At 40.5% G+C, this 15,245-nt stretch overlaps 1 protein-coding gene across 5 annotated transcripts in view; it reads right to left on the bottom strand.

Annotated features, from left to right (window-relative positions):
- Positions 1 to 15,245, bottom strand: part of LOC142949980 (glutamate receptor 2-like) — a 46,405-nt gene that overhangs the window by 3,140 nt on the left and 28,020 nt on the right. The window contains exons 17-19 of one of the 5 annotated variants that reach the window (XM_076091879.1): positions 8,178 to 8,292; positions 5,684 to 5,828; positions 3,658 to 3,758 (exon numbers count right to left, since the gene is read on the bottom strand). In XM_076091879.1, the coding sequence (XP_075947994.1) occupies positions 3,658 to 3,758; positions 5,684 to 5,828; positions 8,178 to 8,292 (361 nt within the window). Of the gene's footprint in view, positions 1 to 3,657; positions 3,829 to 5,683; positions 5,829 to 8,177; positions 8,293 to 9,057; positions 9,173 to 15,245 lie in introns of those variants that run through there. The other 4 variants (XM_076091880.1, XM_076091882.1, XM_076091881.1 and 1 more) reach the window with 4 other exon arrangements.

The raw sequence follows: 15,245 nt of genomic DNA on the forward strand, positions 1-15,245 counted from the left end.
ACACTACACAGATACAGTAACCTAAGGTACTTCAGATGCATTTAGGTGCAACCACAAAGAGCCTCAAGCACTGATGTCAAGACCCATGAAGGAACATTAAACTTTACTTTAGACCTAAGGCGTTATGTGTTTTGGAAAAGAACGGGGGATTCTCCCTGGAGGTAAACAGACAATTCCGAAATGATCCGACACCTGAGTCTCCAACAACAGGATGCACTCTCTCAAAATAGAGACACTCGCAGGTCTAAAATGGGCTACGGTTTCCCTCCTTTCTGCAAAACAACAAAGTTAAGGCTGTAACAACCTCGGCTAAACTCTGAAGGTAGAACCACTGGATTGCTTTCTTTCACAGCGTACTGATGACACAAACACAGTTGGCATAACCAAAACTGAAACCGATAATAAATCGCTACCGTTCTCTCTACGCATACTGAATCTACCAATGGAGATCACTCAGGGAACCCACTGCAAGCTGACAGATCTGCAGCACCATAGTGAGAGCGGCTGCTGCCCTTTGCTGAGCAAATTGAGGATGGCATTATTTATTAATTTGGATGTATTTGACCTGCTCTGTTATGAGCACATAAATCACTGTTTATGAGCTGAGAGACCATTGTTAACTTGACAAGCTTTGGAAACAATTGTGGTTAACTTGCAAAAACGTGCATTTGTGTGCAAAAAAGAGGGAATTGGGAGACTGTGTTTGGGGATGTCATCCGTGTTTATCCTAATTTTGTTGATCAGGGCAGACAATGGACTTTCGGAGCATCGGCACTCCAAGCTTCACCAACAGGCGTAACTGATTACATGGAACAGCATTATGTAATTATACAAAAAAAGGTAAATGTATTCCATTGCAGATACAGAAAAAAAGACATAATCAGATTACCGATACATTGTTGACGTTTAGCTTTTCAAAAACTACATTTTCACTGCGGTCAAAAAACACAAAGGGTGATGCGCACCTGTGTTAAAAGGGCGGTCTAGCAGCAACAGCACCATGAATTCCATTCATATAACACAATATCAATAACACAATATTATATAATTTTAGGGTGAGGACATCATAAAATATGAAATAAGCTTGAATGTAAAAAACGACATGGCACAGACCTAGAGATTTGATAATTTAATTGAATTAATATAGGAACTGATGAACACTAATGTGCCAAATGATTCGGATGATGGCAGAATTTTCACAGCTAGAAGGCAGAATATGTGCTGCACTGTGATGTTTTTCCCTCTTTAGCAGACAAATCAATAGGGACATTTCAGCATTTTTCTTTTCTCTTGTCTTTATTTGTATATTTGGTTTTGAGGTAATCCAAAAGTAATGAAAAGTAATCTGATTACAGAACTTTTATATTGTGATAGCAATATTATCAGATTACCAGACAGATCGCCTGATAAATTTGTAGCATGGGGCCAGAGCAAAGGGCCCGAACAGAGCCTGTCTGCTCCTGGGAAATTTTCTATAGCCGCATTAACAAAATCGAAATAGATGGCTCAGGGAGATGAAAAACGTTGCGAACTTAGATGGTTGGCAAAGGAGAGGTCCACCACTCCAAAGCCAGTTTCTCAGCTACCCGACAGGAGAAAGAGGTTGCGTCATCCAGCCTAAACAACGCAGGAGCAGTGTTCTGGTCTCAAGGCAAAGGCTCTTGTTCATCTTCTGACAGACCATGTATATCCGAGCCATGTCCAGAATGTCATGGTCATCATGGCCATAAGCGAGCTCAAGGTGCTGCTGGCTAGTGCTTTCAGAGGGCTCGACCTTCAACTCTGCTAAATCTTACACATATTCCATATGGTCAACCTAGCTAAGTGCAGGAAAGTCGGAGAAATGCTTTACGCCGTCTCACTTTCTCCACAAACGTGACCCACCATTCCCGGGTTGAGTACTGAAGCTGGCGACAAAATGCACAACTGAGGCTCAGTCAATACTTTCCAAGAGGCAATAATCCCCAGGAAGTCCTTTCTGTTCTTAGAAGAATCACACTCATGGTAGGCCGATTGGAAACTTTTTCTTTGCCTGCTTTACTTTAGTATTTTTGTCTGTAACACTGAAGTAACCAATCAGAGCATAAGTAGCTCACTTCTTATGCTTCATAAACGGTGTCTTCAATCAGGCCATGCAGGGGTGTGATATCCCATGTGTTGTAACGAGTAAATCAACTCAAAGGGAACAGTGGTATTTATCACTGTACTGCGGTGGTATTACACTTACATTTGTTTTACCAAGAAGTCCAGCGTTTGATGATGCTACTATATAAACCATCCCATCTTCAAAATGAAATCATGGGCCTGCCTAATGGAAAGCTGATATTAAGACGGATGGCAATGATTGGCCAATGACTCAGTCCATTAAAGAGGATGATTGGCTAGAAAGTAAGAAAGGAGGATCAGGAAAGGCAAAAAGTAAAAAGGGAAAAGTGGAAGTGGGTAAGAGGACAAGAAAGACAGCGGAATAGAGGAGAGGAAAGGAGAAAAGGAAGGAGAGCGGTAAAGGAGTGTAGAGAGGGTAGGAGGTGGGATTAAGGGGAGAGGAGAGGTCAGGGGAGGTGAGACAAAGGGATAGAGGAGGTGAGCAAGCTGTTGGGTAATGAGTGAACAAAGGAAAGGAGTTTCACAGCCATATACAGTTTTGACAAGATACCTTGTATGCAGTGTTAATCGAGACTTTATTGTGGTCTTCATGTTACTTTTGTTTACCAAGAACAACTGCTGCATTCAGAATATGCAGTAAATCATACCACTCTGCAATGCCAGTCAGCCTCAGCGGCAACTTTTGTCTCATTGTAGTGATAATGCAAATAAGCAAAACGATTCCAGGTTCATGGACAATAATGAAATCATACAGATCAAAAGCATTGTGGTTTTTCTTTTCAGAGCAGGTTATACTATTGATTAAGTATTACATCTAAAACCACCTCTAATCAATTGGAAACAAATCAGCAGCTTGGAGTCTTGCTGAACTAAAACTTGGAATCACATTTTTGTCTTTGGACAGTAGAAGATCTGTTTGTCTGTCATTTATTCATTTGGAGCCTGAGCGTCCCATAAAATGAATGGTCATTGCAGTGATAGACGCATTTGCCGTTTAAATGATGGGTCTAATTGTTCAAGCTGTACCAAACCAGTTTCCATGATCTCAAATAAAAGCAGGTATGTCAAACAATTATGGTTTAAAAGAAATAGCTGTCTGGTGACCAGCCGATTGAGGCCTCAGTACCTCTTTTTAATAGAAAATTAAAATGTTTTCATTCACTAATTATCTCCTCTTTGATTTTGCAATTTTTTTTCCGATTCAATGTGAAATCACTGCGACTAAAACTAAACAATAATCACTCCTTAACAGCCTACCAGAACAGAGAAGAGCATTTGAGCCACTCAGAGTTTCATTGCTTGTGGCTTAAAAGCAATCAAAAACAGTTAAGGGGAATCAACAAAGTTAAGTTTCCCCACAAATTGCATTATGGATCATCGAGGCCCAATAATGCAGTTTGCCATTGAAGCTGCTATGCATCACCATAATGTGAATGCAGCTGTTGTTCGATGGTATGAATGAAAGCCGATTACAAGTGAATTGTCTAAACATTGTCTATGACTGTGAGGTTAGGAAAGTTTTAGCCATCAATCATCGCTCTCCTACCCGTGTTAGATCTTGACACTCTCAATGCCGTAAACGTTGTAGCCCTCTTTATAGGTGGCGTAGTTTGGCTGGTGGCTGGGGGACAGCATGTTGAAGTTGGGGGCATGTTGAGGGGAGGACAAAGTGTGTGTGTAGTTTCCTGTGTGCTGGGGGGACGACAAGGTGTTGGCTGCCACCTTCATAACACAAATAAAGTCATTGTTATTACTATACTGATTGTAACAATGATGACTCTTTAGCCGTGTGACTGTTATGACTAATTCATGTTACAACAATAGTTTGAGTACTGATGGCACCAACAATAGATAACTGCAAAAGCAATATGGATTTGTATTACAATAGACAGTGAGAGAGATAGAGAGAGACAGAGAGAGACAGAGACAGAGAATGGCCTTTTAAGACCTGTCTACACATGTTGCAAATAATGAAAGAATAAAAAGATGACAATTACATTATGACAGAAATGCATTATAACTGACGACTTCATTAAATTGCCCCAATTTCAGTAAATAAAATACAAAGGAAATACAATGACATAAAGGTGATATGTCTGTTCTGAATTCTGCAGATTGTGCTTGCAAAAATATCAACCTGAAAAAAACAGCCAGAATAATCATGAATAAGGCTACGAATATCACTATCATCACTGGGACAGACCCAGTGAGCCCATATGTGTTTTGAGCTTGAAATTAAAGGTCCACAAACTATTAACAAATATATGAGGAGGAAATTTGTAATTCTGAAAAATAATTGCCGGCTTTAAAACCTTTCCCACAAAATTTCCCATTTGCACTATTGAGCATTTAGCCCGTTAGTCCTTTTGCAAATATAATATAATATAAATAAAAATAGTAATAGTCATTTTTGTAGAAAAGCATTAAAAACATCCACTGTACACTGCCAGCTCAACACCAAACAGTAGAAAGGAACAGTTAGAGACTATTTAGAGACTAGCTGGTGAACTAGCTGGTATTTAGCAGCCAAAGAGAAATATATTTCACTTAGGATATTTCACACAAATTCATCAGGTGGCCAGAAACATGACTCATACTAGCAAATATGAAAACACTGAATTACTATAAATCTGACAGTGTTTACCACAAACCATTCAAAACCTTAAGATTTCTGGTAGAACCTAAAAACAGGCTCCTGTAGGGAACACCAGGTCAGTGAAACAGCAAGGAACCGTAATTAATAATTAACATTAGTGGTTGACCAGAAGTCAGTGGATGGCCGGAGAAAGTAGTTTGTAAATGCTTTGGAGCAGACACACAGCGAGAAGATGAAAACATCTGTCTGGGTATATACTTAAGACAGTAACTTCACAAATAAGGTTGAAATCAAGTGTCGACTGATGCTTCTGTCGCGTTTACGCACTGATGAGATCTTGCGTCTGGTATGAATTTGAGGTAAGACTCCTAGTTGTGCACTTCAGATGTCCTTTACACATTAATTTGCTAGTTTATTAGGTCAACTGAGCTACAACTAATGCAGTCTACTCCAGCAGCCCTAGAATAAATCCTACCTTCATGAAGGTTCTACGGTTCAGTTTTTCTTTTAGAGAGGTGTTGATTAAACTTAATGGTCATGAGGCTGGAGTTTGTACTGTACAGAATTGTGTTGTACTGAGGGGTGTTTAGATTATTTTGTACGACCCCCTTGATCTAAATAGGATGGACGGTATAAAGTATAATGCAATAAAATTCAACAGCAAAAATGACCATGAAGATGTACCTAATAAACTGGCAACTGATTGTAACCTAATACATGGATAATATCATAAAGACACTGGCATACTGTTTCTTACATTACATCGAATGCACTTCTATATCATATCAATTTCACACATATAATTTCACCACACAGGATTTTGCTTTTCTGGTTTTCTGACTGGAAGGCATTCGATCATTTGTATTTGTTTCATTAATCATCACACAAAGTCTCAGTATTTTTAGTGAGAATCCTACATGTAGCAGATTTAAAACTAACTGTTTCTAAGATGGAAAGTTAATTCAAATTGGTATTTGAAAATATAAGGTACCTTCATCTTTTTGGCCTCTGCGCGACTCTTGTAGCAAAACTCTACCAGCGCTACCATCATGGCCAGACCCAGACCTCCGACCAGGATGTAGAAGACCCCTGCTACGTTACTGAGAGACAGGGCGCTGGTCTTCTCCTAATACACACACACACACAAAGGCAAAAAAAGAAGGCAGCCAGCCAGAGAAAAGTGTTAGTGGGGTGTTTTCATGTTAACAGCCTGACACACTACCATTAACCTGTCATCTGCACATATTTAACTCCTCATAAATACAGATTATTTAAGATTAAGACAACACAGAGTCACAGACAACTAGGGTAAACCTGACCTGCACACACTTAAACCATTCTTACCTTTTATCAGTTTGTCTATGTGTAAATATGTGTGTACCTTTGTATGTAGTGTATTTATGCAGATGTGAATTTGTTTTCACTGACATCACTGTGTTCACAGAAGTCAGCAGTTACTTTGATGAGTACAATTTCATCATAAACGATAGAAAAATTGGAAACTGTTGTGTTCTATTTCATTCTTCCTGAAGGCCAAACGCAGTGCGTAACACTGTACGTTATCCTTCCTATGTGACCTGGGATGATGAAGGGAAGCCTTGCCTACAGTCTATGTCGTCATCAAAGATGCCTATTGCAGCTTCTCGCAGGTAATCCGTCAATACAGGTTTAAACTAAAAGCTTAGAATGAAAAAGCAGGTAATCATATACTCTTTGCTAGTAGGCCTGTAACTATATGGTCGGAGCAATGTTTACGTCCTCCTATCACAGCTACACTTGTATCTCTTGGCTCACAGACAGGTGTTTACCCTGAGTGCCTAACATTATGGATAAGATCTTCACCAGCTCTAAAGCTCGGCAAGAAAAGTAGCCAAATACAATGTTCACACTACGAATGACAAAAGCAACAAAATGGTGGTGTGAACACAGCATAAGGATTGCTTTTACTCCTGTGTAATCTGTTTTCTTTGACCTAACCCATCGTTCTTCCTAAAGATGCTGACTCAGGGTTAGGGTTACAGGACCTATGGGCCTACAGGACGAGGAAGCTTGTTTAGCAGAACTACTCTGCCCAGTGAGGGCCCTAAGGCCTTTTATACGGGGCTCGTCGTGCCTTGCCTAGTGTGGGGGCCCCAGGAAATGGCACATCCTGTCCAAGACAGAGTCTTTCCAGGTGAATTGCTGAGGTAATTGGGGAGGCATACAGGTCTGCCTTTTGCAGCTTTGCATCTTTTTACAGGATCAATGTCGCTGGTCCCCTTCCTTCATTTGTATTGCTAAATAGTTACGTTTGCAACAATGGCATCCTAAAATATGAGTGCAGAGGACTTTATGGACAAAGATACATTTTACAGTGATTTGGCTGGCTTGGATATTCAGCGGTATTTATTAGAGCGAGAGTATACCATCGGAGAAATGAAACAGAGAGTCTTCATCAGTGAATGGGCCAGGTTTAGTTGTCATCATGTGAACCAAGTGTGGAAAACGGTCCACACTTATGTGATGATGACACCTGATACACTTCCATTTGCTGAAGAAGACTAAGAGATGCAACTGAAAGACCTGAAATCAGGTAAGTGGACCTAAGGGCTTCGTTTTTCACGTACCAAAACTGTTTTATCCATACCCTCACAGTTCTATCTGCCAAGTCACCAAGTGCCATCTATGTATCATATAATGCTTAAAGATTGCCTTGAGCTTGAGTTTCCAGGAGTCAAGGGAAACAGGGCTTCATCCTATAAGGTACATGCCGCCTCCTGTAAGGTCTGCCAGCTGTTCAAAGTTGAGAGTAATATATTCTATGTAAAAGAAGCTCGGCCCCTCTGAAGGGTCTGGGTGTAGCCTTTTGCAGAGCAGATACACCCACGCCTAAACCCACAGAAATGGGAGAAACAAACAACAAAATTAAAATAAAATTGCCTTGACGCAACATGCCTACCCTTCAAAAAGTCCTTAACCTACAGACATGGCTATCCCCTTCATTACCCCACATAACAACGCATTACCTTTTCCATGTATATAATGTGTGATTATTGTGAAATCTCCATTTACAACTCTTACTTTGCAAGACATTAACTTTGAAACTCTGTGTGTCAGAATCAGGTTTCAGACAGACGGTCAGACTTAAACATCAGTGTTAAAACAGACAAAACAAACACTTCAGTGAGCCTAACTGCTAATGCACAGTGAGTTTATCTTAAGACGTTCCACTCTGTTTTCAGGACACTATTTGTTATTCTTCTTATCAACATTATACTTACAGTTTGACAGTTAAACCTCCATGCTTTAACCTGGGGTGTCCTTAGCATTACATACAGCTGGAACTAATCTGTACTTAACCATTCTGTGCAAGTTGTGTTTCCTTCAGGTTAACACATATGAACATGTTAAACTACTGTGATCTTAAAGTGTAGCTGTAGAACCAAGCTATATGTGCATGTGTGAACAGACAATGTGTTTGACATATAAAACTAACCTTATTGGTGGAGTCCTTGAAGCCACACTCTCCTTTATCGTACCACCACTTGTTTTTCATCTTGTCTAGGGTCCCTTGCTCATTCAGTTTCAATACGACAAGGTTTATTGGCACTCTTTAATGGAAATAACATAAATAACATCATTATCAATGTTATCTTATGTTATTAGTGGTGCAGCAATTCTCACACTCTGGTCTAGTGACCAAGACAGGGCCCACTAATGTTTGTTATTTGCAGGGACTTCATTCGTCATGAATGACACAACATTAAAGCTTGGTTTGGGAAATTATTTTAGCCCCCAGTGGACTGTGTAGACCTTTAAGTCTGTAACAAAACTGTTAAGAATCAAGTCTTTTACTGTCGAGGCCCCTCTGTTTGGCCTCAGAGACAGAGAATGAGAGGTGCTGCAAAGAAAAGCCTTTCTGCTTTCTCAGCAGTAGTATTCCTCCAGGCCAGAGCCATAGATAAACAGAGTTTGCCCAGTTTGCACAAACTCTTTATCAACAGCCCTTCTCCTGCACTGTTGCTGCCATCTGGTATGAGGTCACCTGACCCTGACCTTGCCCCTGAAGCCTGCCCTAACCCTGACCTCAACCAAACAGGGTGCAACACATCTGTAAAAGAAGCAGCACAGAGAACAACGCTACCTGCTGGTGGTGCTTATAAGCAACTGCTAAATCTAGTATATGTAATAACAATGAGTATTGATTTGTTCTTGGATTTATGTGAAAGGCTACAGCTACAGCACGTTGGTACCTTCACATGTGGCGTTATAACTGTGCTGCTTCTTTAGGTCTTTTTTTACACCTGATAACCCAGCGTTACCTTCATGTTTGTGTGTTTTAGTGTGTACATGTGTGTGTGTGTGTGTGTATTAACCTTGCTCTCCCCTCCTCCGCTGCCGCATTCGCCCTTGTCATACCACCACTTGTTTTTCAGTTTGTCCAGCAGCCCCTGCTCGTTCAACTTTAACACCGCCAGGTTCACAGCATTTCTACATGAACACAGTGGCTGTTAGCAGTTCAGTTGTTGTCAATGTCAGTCCTCCTGCTGGTATGCATGTTAGCAGCATGAACTCTTAATCCTTAGCATAAACAGATTATACACAGCTGAAATGCTTCTCTTGTCTTAGCAGCAAACTGATCAGTATTAGAAATGATTAGCTTTAACATGTCTTAGCAGCTAAGCTGGCTTACTTGCCAAGTAAGCATGGAAATAGGGATGTTGAATAGGGATGTTGAATAGGTCTGCGTTAGAATCACATTATATTCCGTTGTAGAACCATAAAGATAGGGTTGGGTTCTGATAGCCAGTTGTTGATTGATAATTTACAAATCTCTTATCAAATCTTTTCTCTCTCCTCGCTCTTTGTTACAAAACATCCATGAATCAGGTTCCCATTGTTAGCTGGCACTGACTGTTGTTTTTGCAGGTCAAAATTAATTAACTTGCTTAAAGGCCAAAATAAACTTGGCTTTTGTCTGGTTAATGTGCTTTCTGCAAGCTATTTTTGTGTGAAACCCTGTTTTCCCTTTAAATAGTGTTTTCTGTAGAAATGTCTAGATCGGTTATGGTTACATTGAATTTGCTAAAATAATTGAGATCTTGTAATCTTGAAACCGGTGGCATCACTGAAATGAAAGACCTAAAGTATTGGCAATAAGTTGTACCAGAGGTTGGTCTGTAAACTGTGATGGATGTTTAAAAACAGACAATTTGCATAATAATTTTACCATTTGCCTTCATTCTCTCTTCCAGGTAAGTTTGACTAACCAGGTGGTGTGTGATCATCTGATGGTTCCCTTTTAGTGATGTCACCATATCCCAAAATTATTAAGAGTTTTACTGTGAACTGATTCCCAAACAACAAAAATAAATCCAGAGCTGTAATAAACCATAGTTGGCCTTTAAGTTAAAGTGAAGTTATAGTTTTGCGTATCAGAAATGATTGATGGGAGTTGGGTTTAGTTTGGGTTGAGGTCAAGTTTGTGGTTAACGTAACAATTGTGTAAGGCTAAGGTGAGGGGTAAAATGGTAATTTGTAATTTAAAAGAGGTAAATTCTGAAACCTCACTCAACAGATTGGCACGTCTCTAGAAAAAAGATCTAGCTGCGCCATGTCAATTTTAGATATTGGAGCGCTCAGCTAGACTTTTTTTCTTATCATATAAGCAATTATAGATGGGCAGGTTAATATTTCTGAATCAGAACTCCTGGTAGATAAATATTTTCAATTTGTAGCTCTAGATGTTATATAGTGTTCAAGCCGCCCAAAATATCCTAATTGCAAAAAATGGTTTTAAAACAGTTTGGTCTAACTCTACAATTCAGAATAATAGACCTCATGGTCCTTTAATGTTTTTAGCAATTATGTTCTAACATTTAGAATATGTTTAGGAATACATCTCAACTTTTACTTTGCCCGGAAATTAATTACGGTCAGAATTTTAGATATATTTACAAATGTATAAAGCTGACCCTTTCTAAAATAGATTCGATAAGGGATTTGAAATAATTCAGATTCAATAAGCTTGTTTAATATTGTATTCATTTCCATAAAATGCCATCAGATCCCAACCATATATAGATATAAAAACAACTAACCCATCCCATCCCAGTTAAAATATTTTCTGCATTGCTCAAACCAGTAATCCTCCTCCCCTAAGCCAGCTTTACTGTCATTATTCAGGGTCCAAATCTACATGAACACCATTACTTTGAGCCTGGTAACATTCACTGATGGTGATTCTGGCTACCGCCAAGTATTAGGCCATTAGTTTTCATGGGTACTTTCACATCTGTGTAAAAGTCACCCAAATTGATGGTAAATGATTGCATGATTAGACCAGGAGCAAATGGAACTGTCATTTTAGCATAGCAAAGGGGCTGAGTCATGTATATTTCGGTGAGGCAGATGAATTAGGAGCAAATCAATTTTCTAGCATTAGCGCCAAGTTTCCCTTTCATGCTAAGTCAAACTAAAGAATGGTTATTTTCGGTTATGATATAAATCAGGATTCATTTATAAAAGTAACAAGCTCTTAAAAAGTAGTTATTTCTCAAACTTCATTCTGTGTTTTCACTATGGGAATTGCCTTGGAAGCTCCTTTGACACCACATCTGTCCGACATACCAGTCGAACCCCGTCCTCCCAAAGTCTTTCTTGCACTCTTCCCTTGAGAAACAATACTTAGCTCCCTCATCTTCACAAGGCTATCTTGAATACTGCTTATTAATAGGTAACCTGTTCCCAGAACATTTTCCACAGCTTCCAGATTGTGCTGAAAGACTGTGAAGGAAATAAACTGTTACTGGTCCAATTCTTTCAAGAGTATGCTTCCTATCAAGGGCTAGTCAAAGCTGAAGATCACAAAAAATGTGTGATGAACAGAAGGCAGCAATTGATGTGGCCAACAACCCGACCAAGGCCTTTTCAGCCCAGCCTTGGAAGCTGGAAGCAGGATGGAGTAGCCATTGACCTCTGCTTACCCCCAAAACACATCCCTTGCACCCCTAAGGGTACCCAAGACCGGCTTTGCTGCAGCAGTGTGGCAGAGGCAGGGGGTGCCAGAATACAGGCAGGACAACACTGAGACCCCATGGCCTTAAGTAAACATGCCTTTGCTGCTTTGACAGCTAGGAACTGGCCCTACAACTGTTCATTTTGAGAAATAACAGCATCAGAATATTCTCCTACAAAGATGACTATCTTATATGCTCACAATTGCATGTCAGCAGGCAGTCAGGGATTCTGTTATGGTGATAAACCATCCCTGGGATATGTCTCCCTTTTTCAGCTGGGGAAAGTTGCAATGTTCAGACTGCCTACACCCTATGTGCCTTATGGCTTCAGTGATATCTGTAGTATCTCTCAGTCTTCTTATAATAAGGGATTTTCAACATTTGGTAACACTATCACAACTGTGCCCTTGTGATCACCTTGGGTTCAGGCTAAAAAAAACAAAATATTGACTTGCATTGTCACTCTGCATCAGTGGAGGGGCAGCAGCTGTGGCCATAGTACTGTTTTCCAGGGTAACAATGACAATGGATGCATGCCTGTCAGAGTGCGGGGCAACCATGATGGGCAGAGCAGTAAATGACATTTGGTCCCTGAGGCAGTGTTTTTAGCACTGAAACATTTTCTACACTTCAGACAACTCCACTGTATTAACTTACATCGACTACCAGGGTGGCACTTGCTCCTACACAAGAAGCCTAGCAGATAATTATCTAGAGTAGCATGATATTGAACATGGGGGGCCAAATCTGCTGTCATGGGGCAACCCCCTTTGCGGTAGTAGACCTTCCACCCTCATGCTGTGGAACAAATCTGGCAGAGATAAGGCCAGGCAATCATAGATATCTACACCTTATAGGAAAACCCCTAGTATCCATTGTTTTTCTCTGTGTGTAGATGCTCACCCAGTGGCCAAACGCCCTGCTCTATGCCTGCCTTCCTCTCAGCGTGATCCTTCTCACTCTAGCCAGAGTGTGTAAGATGTGCCTGCAGCCCAAGTCAGATTTTGTCCCTACATTTGATTCAGCCTATAGGTTCCACTAAATGGATCTATCAACGTTTCACCCACCACCATTCACCTCAGTGAAAGAACAGAGACTTAACACATGTGTATGTGCATGTGAGCAGGACAGCAAGATTCAGGAAAGCTGATGAGCTGTTTAAGTCCTGGGCCATACAGGCAAGTCATTATACCAACAGAGACTGGCCCATTGCATTGGAAAGCCATATATCTGGTGTGAAGGCCTCACAGGCCCCTCAGAGTTTGAGGGCTTCTTCCACCAGAAGTATGGCCACTTTGTTGGCTCTATTCAAGGGGAGTGTCAGAACAGAACAGAACTGCATTTTGAAGTGTACCCTGGCCAACATGCTTTGAGGCTTCGAGAGGTTATGAAGTCCAAGAGTGGTCTATATGTCCCATAGTGAAACACCCAACTAAGTTTGAAAAACAGCTATGAGTTACTTGATGTTATCATTCCTCATAACGCAGCATCATTTCTAACAATGCTTGAATAATTATTCGCAATTATTCCAATAATTCGGCAGTCTTCATTTTTGTCAACTGTCTTGCTAAGAACGTATCTACGACTAATCTAAATCTGTAGACGAGTCGAATATGTCTTTGTGCAACCAGCCCAGTGTTTTTAAAAAAAAATCTTTTAAAGAGCCTACGTTTATTAATTAACTCTTGAAAAGAAGAAGAGAAAATCCAGCAGGAAGAGCTTATTAAGTTAAAGTAATGATGTAATGGCAAGACGAAAAGGCGGTGAAATTGATGCTAATGGGGAGTGGTATTTTGTACCCTAGTGAATCAAGCCAATGTGTCAATAGCAAACCTCATGTATTATGTAGTGATGCAGGCGACTGTTTTCAAGACATCTCAAATACTCTACATAATGTTGTGTAAAAATGTGACTAATGACTTGGCATGTGCTCAGTTCACATCAGATTTGATGTTGTACGATTTGAATTTGATGATTTTCACATTCCAAAGGATTGTGAGTGTGTGTTTTTTCTGAACTGAACCCACCATTATAATCACATCATTAATCATCCACTTTGACTGTGATAGTGGCAACAAGGGGAAAAATACATTAAAGGACAACAGTAAGATCATGCTAGGAGCAGAGACATGGGAAGATAATTTTGGCAGAAATTAAGTGAATGATTTGGCCAGTATTTCCTGACTGAAAGTCATGGAAATGAAAAAAAAAAAATGTCTCTGGTTCTACCATGCTTTAGTACAACAACAGTATATCATACAGTAGATCTATCAAAGGGTTAGACTTAAAGCTCCATTAAGCGATATTAAAATTGAGTCAAGTAATGTGAAAGGGTTTTATGGGCTGCTGATCAGCACACAACTGTCTTCCAACCTCCCCAAACTCATAGCTTCAGTTCACAAGTCTATCTGGTTGAATCTCAGTGATTCTAATTGAGCTGCCACCCCCCAATATCACAGCACCCAATTGAAAAACAGTCACTCTCTGCATCTTACTGTTATGTTCACCTATGGCCCATTGCAGAGGAATAACCACCACTTGATCCTGACGCGGACATCCTTCTGCTGCTAGAAAGACATTCTACAAGTCCACAAACTGAGCAGACAGTACAATGGATCCCACAATGATCCACATGCTCACAAACAAGATCTGGGCTAGGACATCATATTCAATGTGTCTTGGCAATGCCCACAGGCCTGCGACAGACAGTGCCTTGAAGACCTGCATTTTGGAAAAAGGACGCCCAAGTCATCTAAGGCCATGCGTGAGCCATATCAAAGTCAAAGAGAACTGCAGCTTTCGAAACTGGCCTACAATCTCTTCTTAATTGTTTCCGATACATAACCTGTTAGTGAGAGCCGATGAAGGCAGTCTGGGTCAGACAATCTTCCGTCAACATGAGAACGACAACCAGCTTGCACCGACTATGGAGGAAATGCTCTTCCTGCAGATTATGGAGGGAGAGTTCTTCAAGGAGAGCAGCAACAGTTGGGTTGCCCCTCTAGCGTTCTGCAAACCTCTAAGATTACTTCCAAATAACAGAGTACTCCTACAGTAGATTGGAGGCACAATCTAGAAAAGAAACCAGAAATGAAAACACACTTAGAGTGGAGTTCATGTAAAATGTATTGGGCCGCAACCATGCAGGGAGAGCACCACCACTCGAAAAGGACAAAGGATGTTGGTATCTTCCCATATTTGGAGTATGCCATCCCCAGAAACCAGGAAAGATTGGTTTATTCGAATCTAGTGCACAATATGATGGTGTTGAGAAAGAGTGGCCAACATGGCTGACACATGACAAATGTTCCACTGTTTCCATTTATTTCTTGTACTTTCTGTTTACATGCTGTAGTTGTTGACTACAGCATGAGAGTCCATGTCTTCGTAAACAGGCCATCCCCAGCAGTAGCTATGTTCAGACTGAACAAGAATTCAAGAGTCAAGGAAAAGGACTTTGGTAGTGATATGAGACACTTCAAGAAGAACTGAAAGAGTAGCATGTTCCACGCTCCTACTCATCCTCCTCAAGCTCAAAGACCCAG

This window comes from Anarhichas minor, unplaced genomic scaffold (assembly GCF_050575085.1).
Source record: "Anarhichas minor isolate MPS153535 unplaced genomic scaffold, ASM5057508v1 ptg000014l, whole genome shotgun sequence".
Taxonomy (NCBI): domain Eukaryota; kingdom Metazoa; phylum Chordata; class Actinopteri; order Perciformes; family Anarhichadidae; genus Anarhichas; species Anarhichas minor.